Below are 18,508 nucleotides of genomic sequence, written 5' to 3'. Positions count from 1 at the left end.
GAAAGCTGGTTGTAAACAGCTCCGTGGGTTCCACAGGTTATAAATTGAGACTGGAGACACATTTCTGAGTTTCCTTGACTTCTTTTGAACAGTACATAGCTTTAACTTGTGAACACCCTTACTTGTTAAGAACCTGAAGCTTCTACTGATGAGAATTTGCTGCTTTCTTTTCTTTATTTTAAAAATTTGATGTATTTTCAATAATAAACACCTCACCAAATGTTTACAATGGCAACATTTTTTCTTCATTCTGACAGAAGTAGAAGGGTAATTACACCAAGATATATAGTTACACATTACTGCTGAGTTGTTAAGTAGCTGTCATCTAAGACCACAAATGCAGTGTTTGACAGTTCATGTTACTGGGCAGCTTTCTCCTGCTGTGCCCTGCAAATAGGTCGGTTATCTCACGGCTGTCTTCTAAGTACAGACCCACATTTTCACTGTAACTTTGCAATCACAGCTAGAGTAAAGGGCATCTATTTTATTTGAGATTGCAGTCATAGTTGTGTGGTGATTTTTTTTTTTTTTTTTAATAAAAGAGGGCTTAACAGTATTCTAGACAGAAACGAAGTTATTTGGGTCTTGTGGATTCTTTTCAGAATAATTCTACTTGACCCCGTGTATGTCATACCTAATTTTCCAAGGTGGATGCCTAAAATTAGATGCCTCTGTCTGCAGGCTTGGTCTAGTTTCAAAGGAACTGGAAACTTAGAGAAGGACTCTTTTCAGCCCTGGCACTGCGTCATCTCTTACTGACAGGATGGGCTGTGTTGAAGTGCTCTGAAAACCCAAGGTGCTTCTCAAGGTTTTTGCCCTTTCCAATTCAGAAGTATACCAGCATGTTATTACTTTTTTTATTAAACCACTTTCCGTTATTGAAGTTGCTGTCTTTGAAGCAGTCTCTGGGAAGCTGGGGCAGTGAGCTCTATTTGGATGAAATAGTTGAATTCAAAGACATAGTTATGAAATCTGATTTTTAGCATCAGTATTTTGGACGTCACCACTGTGTGTTATCAGTTCAAAATGAGCTCAGTTGTCACTTCAGACCTATGGCATGGTACTATTGCTGGGGAGAGCATGTAGGGAAACTACAGCCGTGCTCGGACTCTTGGCTGTGCTTTGATTCTTATCTGTCTGGCTGCTTGAGGGAAATTACACCACAAGTTTACTTTTATTTGTATTTTTTAATAAGTCCTTCTTTCCTCATAGGGAGTTGGAACTTGATGATATTCAAGGTCCTTTCCAAGCCAAGCTGTGCTATGATTATAGGCAACGGATCTTTAAAGAACCAATTAAAGAAGTAGTTTAGGTGCTGCCTCGTGAAGCAATTTTGCAATTTCAGATCAAAGTGAAGATTAAAACTCAGTTTGGAGCAAAACGTATCTGTGTTCTAATGTCATGATTTGCAGATAGAGGCAGAACTGACTGAGAAGCCTATGCAGGCAATAGGGTGAACTCTCTGTATTCATAAAACCTCTTAAAACAATTTGGGCTTATTCAGTTAACTGCTGTGTTCTGAGACCTTGGTGACTGCTGGTATTGTGCACCAGCAAAACGAGATAGAGAAATAGTCTTAATCATTAGGGCTACTTCAAGTAATTTCTCAGCCTTTGTGCATAGCTACTGTGTTTGCAAGCTAATAAAAATGAACTACACTGCTGGTATACACCACCTTACTGTTATTGTTCAAGTACTAAAGAAGATTAAGGGTCACATCATCACAGGGAGACATGCTTTACTGTCTTCTGACTGACTCATGTTTTTAATAGGCATCAGTGAACTAGATTAAGGAAGCAATGCTGAGCCGTTGAAGTCTCCTTCAAGAGACTTGATTCTTTTAGTTACCCCCTAAGACATGGAGGATTAAAATTGTCTTATCATTCAATTCCTTCCCTCTCAAATTTCTGAAGTATTTGTAGCTGTTTTGGCCTTGTCTAATTGTATTGAAGTTCTGGTGCCAAATCTTAGAGACTTAAAGTCACCCCAGGCTGCAGGTATGTCTGACCTAAATGAGCTGTCTGACTTGTGAGGAGAGGAGCTCTGCCCTTGGCTTCAGTGACTGTAGAGGAGACTGTGTTTGACTGGCTCACACATGGATGTCCACTGTGGCAGTCTTACTGGTGTATATTGTTGCCTAGAATTGGCTGGGCTCAAGATGCGATGGAAACAGCAAACAGCTGCTTTTTTCTTTATGTATGTTGATAGCTTATTCTGTTACAGATCTTCAAAAGCCCATTGTACAATTACCCCTATGTTAAATGTGTTACTGCTCTTTATATTGTCATAACGTAGATGGATTCAAACTTAAAAACAAACAAAAAAAGAAAACCCACAACCGCAACAAAAGAAAAACCCCAAACACAAAACAAACAAACTGAAGATACTGCTGCTGGTAGGGCTTTTTTTTTTTTTTTTCCATTTTAAGGCAAAACCTGATGGACTTGTGGTGGATTTCTATAGTAGTATTACTTTGAGTTGTTCTCACTGGTTTAACTTTCTATTTATAAGATAGAACCCATAAATCCAGTGCTAATTTTATGATAGTGGTACCAGTGCTTCTGTTGATCTGCACTGAACTTTAAATTATTGATACTGTATTTTCTTATTTTTTATTATACCCAGACATTTTTCACAATTTAAAAAATACAACTTTTTTATTCCAGATCTGTTTTCTCCTATTTGCTGTTCTCTACATAGTGTCCTACTTCATAATCACAAGATACAAAAGAAAAGCAGGTAAGCATGAAGTTGTTAATATCTTCAACGTTTGTTTTATTTTTTGAGTGAATAGGTGATTCCTTTCCTCTCTGCTTCCACAAGAACAGCAGAAGAATCTGCCTGGATCTCTGATGAAATTTGTTTCTCTGACTGCTGTATCATGTCATCCTGTGCTGATCTGTTGGTATATGTTGCTGTCTTACCTTTTGTCTGCTCCCTTTGTCCCCAAGCCATGAGTTCTCCATCCCTTCTGTTGTGCCAGTTCTAGCACTTGGAGCCTTCAGTGTGCATTAAAGGCAACAGATCTTTAAAGAACCAGTTAAAGAAGTAGTTTAAATGCTGTCTCATGGAGCAATTTTGCAATTTCGGATCAAAGTGGAGATTAAAACTCAGTTTGGAGTGAAGGGTGGAAACACATTTAAGTGTCTGTAAAGATCAGTGTGTGCCACTGTGATTGAGTGAAAATATGTGGTTGGGGGGAGGAGGTGACGGTGGCCACAACCTGTTCCATTATGGCACTGTGGCAGCCTGGATTTTAACTGTTTTGAAACAAAAGAAAGGGGAGAATTTCAAGTGGGAAATTCTGCCTCTATTGCCTTCAGATCTTGTTCTCCTTTCACATAATCTTTACTAGAATCAGTGTCTTTTAGTGTCAAAATCAACTTCAGAACTCTAGCTGGTAAATGAAAAGGTTGCCAGTACTACTGAAGGGAAGTAGTAGATTTAGTGCAATGATTTTGCTTTGTTCAGGTGTAGTTGTTTTGGTGTTCTTCCTTAATCTGTTCTTTATGACCTCCTCACTGAATTCTTATTCCTCGAAGTAATAATTTTTTCCCTTACTTTTGAAACGCTGTATGTCTGAAACTAATCTGTAATCTGTAGGGATCCCTGTCATTTTCTTCTATCTCTGCTAGAGGCAAATACCATACAAATATATACAGCAGCAGAATGTTTGACTTTCGATGGCTTATTTGGGACTTAATGCACAATCAATCATGCTGGAAAAACATTTGATTGCTACAAGATGTTGATGCTTCAAATTTGGGTAGAAACTGATTGTTGGACCTGTAAGAATAAAGTTTATTTCATAGATGGACTTGTATACAAGATAAAAAGTAAAATATTAAATAAATTTAGTGTTTTTTTTTTTTTTTTTTAAATGATGTATGCTCTTTAAACATAGTGAATAGTTAAACAAGTGAATAAAATGTAATGACTTGTTATCCTGGTATGTGTCCTGGTGTGTTACAAATCTGCTGCTATTTGGAGGTGTGTAGAAGAAAGGGGAGAAAGAATTGTTATGACAAACTGTTGGCTGTAAGGATGCTTTTTCCTTTTTTGGCGGTTGATCTCATCAGCTAGTGAGAAGAAATGCTTGCAGCTGTCATTAGTTTTTGAAAGTTTTGTGACTGTTCACACAGACAAATTTCATTTGCTTGCTGGGCTCTTACTGATAAGTTTGTAGAGTTAGCGCTTCTGGAGGTTTTTTGGAAAAGTTGCTGTTTGTACAACTTTTCTAGCCGAAGTAATTCATAAGAAATCTGCACTTGATCTCTGAAAATGCCGTAAGATTCCCATCAAAACAGCTTCAGATTCTGCTCAAAGAAATGGAAGCAAAACTCCTGTTCTTATGAAATTATTCTAGTACAGAAGTACTTGTGTTGGTGACTACACATTTAGTTTGAGTGTCCATGACTTAAGCTTGAAACATCAGGTTTGTTTCTTCTTAAGTTGAAAAATAATTTTTGAGTAACCTCATGGAAAACCTCAGACTTTAAAGGAAAAAACTCACTCTAAGATGGTATCGAATGCATAAATAACACCAGAGGTACAGAAAAGGTTATAAAGAACTGAAGAAGGGTTTAAGTGATTGACCTTTTTTTATTTAAAAAAAATTGGAATGTGCAACAACAGATTTTCCTTTGCTGGCTACAATTAATTTTTTTATTTTTCAGATGAGCAAGAGGATGAAGATGCCATAGTTAACAGAATATCGTATGTATAGCTCTCTTTTTAAGACTTTTTTACCTGAATATATGATAGGAATTGTGTATGCTTCCAAATCAAGTAAAAATCTATTTGAAATATGATGACAAATAAATGGTGCTTTCATAGGGCAGAGGAAAAATACTTGATTATGTGGCAACTTGCATTCTGAAAGGCGTAATGACAGAAGGCAGTTTGGTGTAGGACTTCTTTCACCTGTGCCCTTCCTGGTAAGCACTGTATTGGTCAAAAGGTTGCATGGGGACCTGATGCTAGAGGTACAGTGCAGTGCAAGGGTTGCATCTAAGTTAAGGTATTTAAAATGTAGATGTCTATATATGAAGTATGTCCCACTGTTGTACTCAATGGCAATCTTGTCAAGGGGAGCAGTGGGGTCTGGGGAGCGACTTCGCTCACAATGAAGTAGACGTCTGCATTTGATCATCTGAAGAGTGCTTAGAAAAGAGTAATGAATGGAAGTGAAACTCTTGCCAGGCCTGCTGGTCTGCCAGAGACTGTCCTCTTCCTGTTCTTTTTAATAAAGCTAGATATTAATCTCTCCTATTTAGATATATCTGAAGATTTAAAGAACATCTGTAAGCTGTTGCTGCCCTCTCAGTTTTGTAATTTGCAATACTCTGTGGGTTTGCTACTGACTTATTATAATGTTCTTAGCTATTCTGTGGTGGTACTGTCATCTTGTTGGAAGGAGAGCTTCATTGCATGTTTTATTGATTTGTCTTGTACTCTGGGAAAGTGCCGAGTACATTTGCAAGCTGTTCACTTTTGGCTGTGCACTTGTGGCAGGCTTGAAAGGCGCACAAAGATGAAACAAATCTCAGACATGCTCTGCCCACTGATGTCTGATATTTTTCTGTGAATTTAAAATTCTCATTTGCCACAAGGCCTTCAGATGAAGAGAGGTAAAAACTACCTACTTTTCTAGTGTAGGAAGCTCTCAGCTGTAATTTAGAGAAAAGGTTCTCTCCTCTGCTTTAAAACTGCAGTGAATTAAAACTCTTCTAGATTGAATGATTTTTGTGACAGCAGTGATCTTAGCCACACTGAATTTTTCAGCATCCGAAGAACTGGTAGCTGTTATGTCCCTGCATCTTCTTTCCTAGTTTAGCTTATAAACATAACGAATATCAATTCTAAATACTCTGTACTTTATAAGACTGCTGTGTAAGTCAGGACAGCATTAGCACTTCAGTATAATATCTTTTCATAGAAAGTGGTGGGAATGTTATTTTTCAGAAAGCAACGACTGTCAATCATGCAGATAGGTATTTGTTTTCCCAGCACAGTTTTCAGGACTTAACAGGTGAGTGGGGGAGAAAACAGTCAAACTGCAGTAGCATCTTAGTATATAGTGTGTTAGCTTTTAAGTTCTGGCTTAGAATAATTCAGTATCCTTAAGGAAAAGAAAAGTAGTTCAAACCAACAACAAAAGCATGTAGCAGTACCTTCTTCTGAAATGAAATTAGCCACACTGACTTTCTTCTGCAAATTAAGTACTGTGGAGTGAATAATAGATTTGCAGAGACTATTATGGAAAAGTAACATTTCTGTAAGTAGCTTATTGACTTTCCTGTTATAAACTCAGATAATTCCCAATTTCTTTGTTATGCAGCTTTGTTCTGTCAGTGGATTTGTTCTGTGAGAACAAATTTTTGCCTTTTTTTCTGAAGAGCACAGTTCTTTCCAATGCCACAAGATGGCATTTCATTTGAATTGTATTTGATCTGAAAGGAATAAGATTGAATACTTTACCTAATCCTAATGATGCCTCTGTATTGACTTCACAGTTACCAAAAAGCCCCAAGATGTGACATGATGTTCAAATATCTAATTTGTGAAAAAAAGCAGCAATTATTTGTTTGATGTTAATATATTTGTGTAATTGTACCCATTTTGTAGACACTAAAAAGCTGCTCTGCTTTTAAAAAAGTATAGTAAGAATTTAGGAGGAAATTAAAAGGAATTATCAAAAGAAACTTCATGAATTTCAGCAATTTACCTTGTAATTTTGAATGCATACAATTCCAAAGAGGATTACTAGTTAGTTACTAGTAATTAGTTACTAGTAAGTATTTCAATATATTCTGTAAACTACTTGGTATTAGAATTTGCTTTTTTGATGTGAAATATTGTGGAAATCACAGGATTGCCTTCAGATACCAATTAATAGGTAGCTAACTACTTTGTTTAACCCTGTTCAGAGCATGTTGATGTTGGTAACAGTGGTACATTTCTTTAAATTTCAGGCTGTTCTTGAGCACCTTCACTCTAGCAGTTTCAGCTGGTGCAGTCCTGCTTCTGCCTTTCTCAATAATCAGCAATGAGATCCTGCTTTCTTTTCCACAAAACTACTATATTCAGTGGTTAAATGGCTCACTAATTCATGGTTAGTACTCAGCATAATGTAATTAAAATGGATATCTTCATTATTTTTAAACTAATAACACTATTTTCTTTTGAGATGTTAGATGAATTGTTGATATTTTCCTGGTTAGATGGGTTTGCTGCTGGATTGTGCATCATAAAAATCTGTTTTCATTGTTCTGTTGTTTAATCCCTTTAAGCCTGAGTAATTCTTTAATAAACCAAATTGACTGCTTTGAGTACGGTTGTAAATTAGACTTGCCTGAGCCTAAGTAACTTGAAAACATTCTGTTAAACTTCCTGGTGTGTAAATGGAAATTTCATAAGCCTGTTGATGATGATAACTTTGTATATAAAGGGCATATTTCATTTGAAGAAAGATGCTAGCTGTGTTATGTTTAGTTATGTTTAGATAGTTAAATTCAACTCTTAATTGTTTGTAAGCAAGGAAAATCAGAATGTAAATGCATCAAGTGTAATAAAGAGGCATGATAAAAATGCAACTTGTTTTCATTGAAACAGTTCAAGAAGAGTGTAATTTCTGGTAACATATTTGCAGGGATGATGCCTTGAGCTTTGTATTCTTTCCAATACTGATGAATATGCTTGAGTGTAAGAAAATATATGTAATGAATACTAACTAATTAGAAAACTTTTTGCACACCTCTACGTGTCTAGGGAAATAGCTAGTGGGAACATGATGTTCTTCAGTGCAATTGGTAGGAGGAAGGAGATAATGTGTTATTTCAGAGAGTATTAATTTATTTCAGAGGTACTTAATCTGAAATCATAAAATCATGGAATCACCAAGTTTGGAAAAGACCCACATGATCACCCAGTCCAACCATCCACTCATTACCAATAGTTCTCACTAAGCCATGTTCCTCACCACAATGTCCAAATGTTCCTTGAGCACCTCCAGGGTTGGTGACTCCACCACCTCCCTGGGCAGCCCATTCCAGGGCCTAATGAATGAAGTTAAGATGGTAATTGGGCTCTGCATGAAATTGCATGAAATCTCATTTTTTCTTTGGTGATACACACTTCAGTAAGACATCTGATAATATGCATAGCAAATTCCTGAATTTCCCCATCCCCCAACTTGGAAGGTTTCATTAATGAGAAGAAGTAAATTTACAACAGATTTAATGTGTGGGTAGGTAAAGCCAGGAGATAAAGCATATCATCTGTTATCTTTCTGAAATTAGTTGAGTGTTTTTTTTTTTTTTTTTTGTATGATCTAGATAGCAAAACAAGAAAATAAGAGAAATTATGGGATAAAGACATACTTTAAGGGAATGGACTCTGTACTGTTCAGGAAGTGGAATGTCGATGGAGAATGCCCCAAAGACGAAGCAACCCAGGAGAGATGCTTATTTCCAGGGATAACCTCCTTAAAGTGCTGTAAGAGTGCACCTGCTTGTGCATGACAGCAAGTAGGTGTGATGTGATAGAGGCTGATTTGGCCTAATGGGAACTCCTGAGGTCAAATCTGAAGAGGAGTTTCATGGATGGTTGAAGTGGGGATGAGCTGCCTGGGAGGAGTATAGAAATAGCACCTGTGCTAATATTCTAGGGTGAAATTAGGGAAACCTGATTTCCTAACTGGGACATAGGGACACAAACAGCAAGATGAAGGAAAGCGTCATCCTGTTGTTAACTTGAGGTAGTTCTTGCCTCCATCTTTGCTAGCAAGGTCTGCTTTAGGATTTCACGAGTCTCTGTGCCAAATTGTGGCACAGAGAAGGAGGCAGGGGAGGATAAAGGCCCTGAGTGTTGTAGGAGAGGATTGTGCTAAATAACAAACGGGAACAAACAGATCAGTGGGTTGCATCCCTGGGTGCAAAGAGATTCTGGAAAACAGAAACCTCAGGGAGCTGACTGCAGTATTTACTGACCTACATGGGGATGGAGAGAAAAGAGCCAGATTCTTTTCTGCTGCATGCAGTATGAAGCAAGATGTGTGCATGGATGGATAAAAGGCCATCCAGACAGACTAAATCCTTGGAAATTTTCCAAAATTTAACTGGCTAAAGCTTTGAGTAGCCTGACTGGACCTGCTGGTTATCTATTTTAAGTGAGAGATCAGGCTCCATGACTTTAAAGTTTTTTGGTAGTCACACTTGTAATTGGGGGCTGCTAATTTAGCATGTCTCCTACTTGGTAATGGGCTGTTCAGCTGTTCAGGCAGTTATATTCTTTTCTCTCAAACACAGGAAAAGAGACTGTTTCATAGAAAATAATCCTTCACACTGTGTCTGAGTTTATTTTGGGGAGAATGTGTTGCAAAGGATGAAAGTTCTGTAGTGAGCAATTCTGCAGTACTGTGTATGTTAGAGTTCTTTCAGTACTTCAGAAAATGCAGGTTACTTGGAAATTTGCTGGAAAAATGTAGTTTTCAGATAGGAAGGCCTCTGAATTATCCTGTGAGCATCATCTTTTGATTTAATATGATAGTCATAGTCACAGAGTGGCCTGGGTTGAAAAGGACCACAATGATCATCGAGTTTCAACCCCCTGCTGTGTGTGGGGCTGTCAGTCACCAGATCAGCCTGCCCAGAGCCACATCCAGCCTGGCCTTGAATGCCTCCAGGGATGGGGCATCCACAGCCTAAAGTTGCAGTCTTTATGCCTGCACGATGTCATAAACATTTCTAAGGCCAATAGCAACGGCCATCATGTGAGGCAGTCACCACCAGTGTGTTTCCAAGTTTGATCAAAGCTGATGCTAGTGGTAGAGGTGACTGAACTAAACCAGGATTTACCTCAGTTGGTGTGAAGCCATCAGAATTTTAGCAGGTTTCAGGTATGACGAGGGGCTTCTCAGAACTTGGGAACAAGTCGGTGTTTATTTCAAAACTTTACCTTTGGAAGGGGCTCCCTCTTGTGGCATTCACTGGGTTTGCAGAGTAGTGTTGCTTTGCTTTGTAAAACCCTGTTCCCGTGAATGAATAGTCTACCTTCTTGAAGTGATTTATGAATAATATGTCCTGAGAGCTGATAGAGAAAATGTTACCATCTCTGTAACTTTCTGGCATTGCTTTTATGTATTTATTACTAACATTTATTATTAAATGTTACTGAATGGGAAAATTGGTATTGCTTTAAAATGCTTGTGTTAATTTATCAATTGCACGTGTAGTGTGAGATACTTAATTAATTGTAATGTTAAGGTGTATTGTTTTTACTGTTGGCTGTTGCTTTAGTTTTGTCATATAGGATAATCCCGTAGAATAAAGTATATGCTTTCAATTTTTGAAACTAGGAAGAGGGCCCTTAGCTAGGCCCAGATTAAATAGCCTTAACTAATGTGTGTTGAGCTAAACCCAGACGGGGTTGAGCTTCTAACAGCTGTAAAGTGTTCACTTGTGCTGTTGTTAGGTACAGCCACCAGGTGGAGGTAGAATGCAAAGAAACTGTCATGAATCAGAAAAGAATTGCTGAGGCTGTTCTCTGGTTGCCAAAGACCAAGTGTTTAATTTTTGTTTTATTAACTTTGGGGATTTTCTTAAGTCACTGCAGAAACTTTTATGAAAAAAAAAGAGACCTTCCCCCAAAGCAAACCACTAGAACTGCTTAAAGCTTTATATATGTTAAGATCTGCAAACATCTTAGGCAGTTTCATGGTAAAATCTATATAATAGTAACTGTTTATTTTCAGGGTGTATTTTAATTTGATTTCTTATCCTAATTTGTTAACTTAGAAATGTAATAGGGGAAGAAGGCCTTCTGTTCAGTCAGTGAAGTAGGTGGAAAGAAAGAAAAACGAGAACTTGTTGAAATGTATGCATATATATTTATATATATGTGTGTATGTATGTCAGCACTACAGCACTGTCCTTACCTCTCAAAATGGTGTATTTCTGTTGTACCTTTGCAGTTTAACATTGTGTATCAGCTGCTAATGTGTAAATTTTAGTTCTCAGCTTCTTAGGCATCACTTGAGATGTGTGCCACCATCCCATCTCAAAATGCTCTGTACTATTATGTGCATCCCTTAGCATTGTTTTGATCTGTAGATACATGTAACACAGCTGATGAAATTTTGACAACTGTGTATACAGTTTTAGTTAGCTCAATTTGTTAGTGTCAGATGTATTTTCCATTAGAGAAAATATCTAAATTAGGAAGACTCCTACCTCCCCATCCCTCCCCAAAAAAACCCAAAATCGGGTAATATTTCAGCTCAGAAACTCCTGTGCATTTTCTGGAGGAGTGGGTGTGTATGTATGTGTTCATACATACATGTATATAGATATATACACATGTAAACAGAACTCTTGTATTTCTGATAAGGACTTATGATTCTGTTCTTCCTGATGTTGTTGTGTGTTAATTAATGTTCCTCACGTGGTAACAGGAGCTTCCTGACAGCAAATTCTGAAGAGAAAAATCCCCCTCTTTGTTAGCTAAGTTTAGCCACCTTCAGGCAGTCTGCTTTCTTTAGCATTTTTCAGTATTGTATTTCATGCATCTTTTGGGTTTTTCTTGTCTTATTTGTATCACTAAGCTTGTGTCCTGGCACTATCAACTGATGTAGTACGTTCCCTGTCATTTTTTTTTCTCCTTTAAATTTCAGTATTTTACAGGGAAAAAACATAAGTCCGGTGAAAGTCTTTTTTCTTCTTTTACTTTTCATTTTTGTTTCTTTTTAAGGTGCAAGATAACTTCTAACCATTTCACATTTTGAACTAAATACAGGGATTTTATTCCATAATGACTTCTCATACCATTAGCGCACACCTCTTCCTATTTTTTCCAAACTGGACAGTTTTTAGAAAGGAAACAAGCCTGTTTGTAAGAAGGAAGGTGGTATTTTGATTTTTCTTTTCTTTTTTTCTTTTTTTTTTTTTATCATGGAGAATGTTCTTTTTTGGATTTCAGATGATAAACTAGTCATGTAGAATTGTGGATATGCGTGTGTTTTTCTCAGCTGCAAAACAGAAGCTGTATTTTCAGATGCAGTACTTGTAACACTAGCTAAACCTGATAGTTACACTAGTATGAAATTGCAGGTTAAGCTGTAATACTTAAGAAGAAACACAGCATCATGTAAACAGCTGATAGGGTGATGTTGATGACTGTGTATTTGTTCAGAACGTGCCCATATCAGAAAATCTTAATAAAGTAGATAGCCTTAATGAAGATCAGTTATCACTTCAGATTGCTTCTTAAACCTTTTCCCTTCCTGCAGATGTCACGTGTTTTACAGATGTCCTAGCAGTAGTCAGTTGCTGGCTTTTCTTCTAAGTCAGAGAGGTTGAAGTTGGAAGGGACCTCTGGAAACTGTCTTGTCTATGCCCTGCTCAATGTAATCTGTTGGAAAAGCTGCTCAAGGTAGTGGCCTGTTGGGTTTTGTATATCCCTAAGAATGGAAATTACAGAATGCTTATGGGCAACCTGTTGCAGTGCTTGACCACAATGACAGTAAAAAAGATTTTTTTTCCTTCTTGTTTTTAGTTTGTGCTTGTTGCCTTGTCTCCTTTCACTGGAGACCACTATGAGAAGTCCAACTCTGCTTCTTTACCATCTCCCCCAACAGATATTTATATACATTGATAAGATCAGCTCTTCTTTCTTGAAGATTAATTATTTTGGGGGTCCTTTGGGCTTGTTAGAATATATTCCCATTTGTATAGAGGAGCCCACAGCTGGATTCAGCATTCCATCACCTGTGCTGAGTAGAGGAAGGGTTACCTCCTTTGGAGTACTGATAGCACTTCTCCTAATGCAACAAAGGATGCAATTAAATGTCTTTGTTGCAAGAGCTCCTCTTCAACTTGGTACCTAACAGAACCTTCTCTACAAGGCTGTTTTCTCACCAGTTGGTCCTCAGCGTGCTCCTCCTGTTGTCACTGGCAAACTTGCTGAAGATGCACTCCTTCCTATCATCCAGGTCATTAATAAAGATGTTAACCTCAGTATTCCAAGGTGCACCAATGGTGCCAGGCTTCTAGCTTGACTTTACACTGTTATTCACAACCTTTAGATCACAAAAGCTCAGCCAGTTTTCAGTCTGCCTCATTGTCCAGTTGTCTGTCCCGTATTTCATGAGCTACACCATGGGAGTGTTCTGGGAGATAATGCTGAAAGCATTATTAAGGTTCAGATAATCTACTCTCCTTTTGTAACTGAGGAGCTGCTGTTGTTGTTACTGCAGTCTTTCACTTTGGAGGTAGTGATAATATTTTTCAAAATGTCCACAGTTTGTCTGAGTTTCTCTGAAGGAAAAATGTGTGAGATAGTGAATATATAGATCTGATTTTTTGGTATTTGCTTGTGGTAAAGTACTTTTCTCCTGAAATTTATTTTTTGAATACACCAAAAAGTGGGATATAGTGAAAGTAGTCAACCTGATTTTGCAGCCTGTTTCCCAAGATTTCACCCAGTTTCCCTCTTGAAGTTGGTACCCACTTCTTGTTCAAAGCTTATAATACAGAATGATTCAAGTATTTTCTTTTTTAAGCAGTGACCCATAGATAGATATGTATCCATTACACTCTGGCTTCTGTTAGTACTTAAATGTTTGCTTTGTTGTTGTATGTAACAAAGGAAAATGTAACATAACTAACTTCTAATATAGAGAAACTTGTAATGTAAACTTTTTCTTGTTCATTTCAGGTTTGTGGAATCTTGCTTCTCTTTTTTCCAATTTGTGTTTGTTTGTATTGATGCCCTTTGCCTTTTTCTTCTTGGAATCAGAAGGATTTGCTGGCTTAAAAAAGGTAGGAAAATGCTGTGAAATGCACGTGGAGTATTTGCAGTACATGTTCCATTCTCAGTCCTCATTTCTAGTGGAACAAGTTACAGATTTGGGAGGACTTCTGTGCTGCGTTGTGTATGCTTTTGTGAATGTGTATATACAGATGTGCCAACTTGAACAAGCAGATGAAGTGAGTACAATATATGTGGTTGTGAGTAATCTTTAGGAAAAGTCCCGTGAATGCTGACATCAAGAAAACACAAGAAAGTGGTTTAACATGTGGTTTGTTTTTTAATAATGTTTTAACTGAGGCTTTTTTGAGGAAGATAATTTAGTTGGGATGTTTTTTAAACAAACAAGTTCAATCAATGCAGTAGAAACAAAGCAGTGGGAAGAAGTACAGGCTTCTTGATGGCTGATTAAACAACATGAACTGGAGAAAACTGAACAGTGTGATGTGTGAGTTCTAAAAATTAGAATGTTACAAAAAAAGATTTTATTTAGAACAGTTCAGTTGAAAGAGAACTCCAGAAATCATCTGCCTGATTACTACAAGGCTAAGCAAAAGTTTAAGCATTTTATTGAGTGAATCATCCAAGTGCTTCTTGAGCACTGACACGCGTGGGGCATACTGTGACCAGCATTAACCGTGTGTTAAGAAAGCTATCTTAAACAAGTAGAAAATAACAAACAATTTTCAAGTTTATTGAATGTAGTAAAGTTGAGAGGACTGACTTCTGATGAAGCATGGAACTTGGGAAAGCAATTTCTCAATAATGTGATAATAATAATATATGAATAATAATGTGATCTAAAGAAATGAGAGACACAGCAAAATGAATTGCAAATGGTGAACATTAAATGACTGAAATGAGAATGACCATCTAGGGACTAGTTGAAGCACGTGCTTTTTTTAGTTTTCATCATCCAAAAGATAGCACTTTGGTTTTAATGGTACTGTGTTTGAGGGGATAGCACACCCTTTGGATGACAGTTAGTAGCAAAGGACTTTGGAAAGTGCCCTGAAATAAGGGAAATGAAAAGAATGAGCACAGGAGACTATTGAGATATCAGTGGTTTGCATGTAAAATCAGCAAGGTGATGATTGTGGTGGGGAGGAAAACAGAATTCTTGGTTGCGTTGACAAGGCCATATGCACAGAATTGAAGTCACTGTTTTGTTCTGATGGAATTGGGGAAGCTTCCAGACAAGTCCAACATTCAGTTTGGGATTGTTGAGTTCATATAGACGCTTGAGGGAACAAGGGAAAACAAAAGAAGTATTCTTTGAAAGCATAGCATGAAGAAAACTTCAATTTGGAACAAATAATGTGAAGAATTAGGGATTGTATTCTACAGTTGAAGCTTCTGGTAGATTACATAGACTGAGCAAGATAGCACTGTCAGAATGGACTTGTGGGACCCTACTGGGATGGTGTATAAATACCTGTCTGGTATCCTGTTTTACTGACTGAACTGTAGATGTATGCAAATTACTGCAGTGTAAGCTTGGATGACCACGCTACTGAGTTCAGTTCTGAAGTCTGGCAGTGGATTAACTGTTGTCTGTATTACTGTGTTTAGTTCTGCTTATCCAACCTTGACTGCAGAACATTCTGCTTTCCGGTCCTTCCTTCCCTTCTGATATCCATAGGCCTTAATAACACATTCAGCAGCTCAGTTTGTCCTTTCAGTTTTCAAGTGGAGAGTGTTCCATTTTGCTTTTTTGCCTGTGTCTTGCTATAGTTAATGTATTTCAGAAGTAGGTTGGCTAGTCTTAGTGAAGCTTGTTCTTGGTTGGAGTGCTGACAAGAATTATTGTTTTTCCTTCAGGCATTATATGTACAGTGTGTTCCCTTCACTTGTAGATTTCTGTTGACTGCATTGTGTATCCTAGCTGCTTTAGACTTGGAATTTACATTAAACTTTAAAAGTTATGTGGTAGCTGTTAAACTTATGAATGAAGTTTGTTGGTAGCTAGTAACAAGATAAATAGGGTCACCTTTACATGTGTACACTTGGAAGCATTTACAACTCAAGATGAGATAAAACCATAATCTGTCTGTAGATGTCAATAAAAGAGTTCCCTTATATTTTAACGCACTGGTTAACACTTTCTCTTCAATGAAGACTTTGAAACCATGATTGCCTTGTAAAATTGTGGTACTTTAAGCCAGTTTCTTAATACTTGTGCAAGTCTTGTCATTCATTGCATTATACTAATGGGCCAGAGAGGTTTAAAAAAAAGATGCTCAAATGCTCCACTGAAAGCTATTACGGCTAATTGACAAAATCAGATTTCAGTGGTCTTCATTTAAAGGAGCATTTCATGTGTGTAGCAAAGATTGCAGCATTTCAGAGAAGAGTGAACTACTGTAGATGTGAGGATGTTGATTAAAGAGGTTTGGTGCAGAATATATAATCTTTATTCTTTCAGTTGGGAGTTGGATATGTGGTATGGGGAAAACAGTTGATTTTAGATACCTGCTCAGATCTAATTTGGATGAAAGGACTGTTTCACTGGAGGCTTTTATGGACTTTACTTTAAATGGATCATTGAATTGCCTTTGTTATGATGAATCTTTGTTACAATGAGTAAGTAGGTCCTCTGTGATTTAGGTGTACAGTTAAGCCATCAATTTGAAGATGTCCTTGTAAGAATTACATATTGGATTTTAATAGAAGCAATGAAAAATGAATAAGACGTTCAGTTCTGAAATAGACTGATTTTTTATTCTGCTATTGGATTTCTTTGTTCAGCTTATATTGTGACAGTAATGTTTGTTCTCATTACATATGGGCCTGAATCCCTAAGTTTTATGTTTGTCTGCTTATCATGAATTATGCTAGAAGTTAATTTTAATCTGTTTGTTGTCGCATGTTGCAAGCTGTATTTCAGATAGCACAGAGGTTAGTATTCCAAGCTCTGTATACTTTTATTTCCATGCTCTTTTATGGAAGCATTGCCCCCTTAACTATTTGAAGTTTCATGAATCTGAATGGGTTTGATTAACCATCTTCCAATTTACTATGTCTTTTTTCTTGGTCGCTAGTATACTTTCTAAATGGCACATGGCCCCTCTTACAGACTCATTGACTTCCCTAGGGCAACAGTTTAAAACAACCAACCGCTTGCATATTATGCAGAGGAGAGAAATACGGAAATTAGACACTCACCATGGGCGGATGCAGCGCTGTACTGAAAAATCAAACTGATTCTCTGCTTAGCTTTTAATTAAAACCACTGTTTTAATTCAGAAAGGGTATTTGGGGCCTAAGGGAGGGCTGACAGTGCACTTTCAAAGAGTTTAAGTGCTCTTTCTTGCTATAGTTTATTTCCATCTAATAACAGATGCCATTATTATCTGGAATAATGTGTGTGTGTGTGTGTGTGTATGTACATCTACAGAGACGTGCAAAACTTTGCAGTGTGAATTTGTGCACACATTTACATGTAAACAGGTGTGAATTAGGCTTCTCAAGACTATTGAAGTAATCAGAGTTCATTGTGTCATTGTAACATTTTCCTTAGCCAGTGCTATTAACTGGAATAGTCTGAAGTACCTTCAATATCTTGCACCACTGCATGGCTTTATAAATTTTTTGTCTTTGTAGAGTCTTTACATCAAGTTGTATTTTGTGTTTAGATCCTCTGACAGCTCTTTGTCATGGGCCTTCATGTTCTGTAGTACAATTGTGGAACAAAAAAATGTCAGCTGTGTTCGTTTATGTCAGAATTAACCTTGTTCTATAGTGTTCTAAAAGAAGAAACTTATTTGTAGTTGAGCATCTACAGTTCGCAGTGCTGATGTTTCCGTGTGCGATAAGGCCGCACAGAGAGTTGCATGAATGCTGCTGTGTGAAGAAGGCAAGGTTTTTGAAGAGATAATTGCTGTACCTTCCTTGACCTTAAAATGTGCTTTCTCTTGATGTAACTTCAACTGAAATTTGTATTTGTTTGAAGATGACAAAGATAAAGATGTTTAGGAGTAATTTCCTTGTAAGAAAATACAGAAGTGCGATTTACCACCGTGAGAAACTGGTATAACTGGGTATTGCGTAATCAGGAGTGCAGAGTTCTAAAAAGGCTTTATGAAGTATTTTACCTTAATACTGATCTTTGAACTCGAAGTCACGGCATAAAGTTTAACATGAGCGACAGCAACATCCTGACCAATTATCCAAATTATCCAGACATCCCAAAATGTTCAGAACACAACACACAGAGTCTTTGGATTAAGAGGTTAACTCCTGGAACATCAAAGTAGTGCATGATAATAAAACCAAATAGTACAAAAATTTGAGGTAACTTCCTTGCTTAATTAATTAGGTAGACCAGGTGGAAGCGAAGAGGCCAGAGCTGGTGCTCAGAATGTCTATAAAGCTGAGCAACATGACAGCACAATGGAGGAGGAACAAAGATTTTTTTAATATACTTCTATCCTGTGTCACAGTTTGAAATTGTCCTGGTTTATGTCCCTTTTGGCAAACTTACATAAAAGTGACCCTGTACTGTATTTTATGACCAGATGACTTTTTTCCCAGTGGCTAATTTGTATCAGACCCTCATCTTAAAGACACACAGAAATGAGTAGGAAGTCCAAACAGGTTTGTCTCAATGAGCTTTCATTGCATGCTTTCATTATTTTTGCTCGTTTTTTGCCACTGATCATCCATAAATTGTTGGAAATGAGTGATTAAGGAAGTGCTGCTT

At 37.3% G+C, this 18,508-nt stretch overlaps 1 protein-coding gene across 2 annotated transcripts in view; it reads left to right on the top strand.

Moving 5' to 3' along the window:
• The window catches only part of LMBR1 (limb development membrane protein 1), a 63,300-nt gene that overhangs the window by 10,152 nt on the left and 34,640 nt on the right, over nucleotides 1-18,508 (top strand). The window contains exons 2-5 of one of the 2 annotated variants that reach the window (XM_052693313.1): nucleotides 2,667-2,739; nucleotides 4,677-4,716; nucleotides 6,975-7,114; nucleotides 13,714-13,817. In XM_052693313.1, the coding sequence (XP_052549273.1) occupies nucleotides 2,667-2,739; nucleotides 4,677-4,716; nucleotides 6,975-7,114; nucleotides 13,714-13,817 (357 nt within the window). Of the gene's footprint in view, nucleotides 1-2,666; nucleotides 2,740-4,676; nucleotides 4,717-6,974; nucleotides 7,115-13,713; nucleotides 13,818-18,508 lie in introns of those variants that run through there. The other variant, XM_052693314.1, reaches the window with a different exon arrangement.

This window comes from Tympanuchus pallidicinctus, unplaced genomic scaffold (genome assembly GCF_026119805.1).
Source record: "Tympanuchus pallidicinctus isolate F22 unplaced genomic scaffold, pur_lepc_1.0 scaffold3, whole genome shotgun sequence".
Classification (NCBI taxonomy): Eukaryota; Metazoa; Chordata; class Aves; order Galliformes; family Phasianidae; genus Tympanuchus; species Tympanuchus pallidicinctus.
This window is presented reverse-complemented; position numbering and strand designations above follow the sequence as displayed.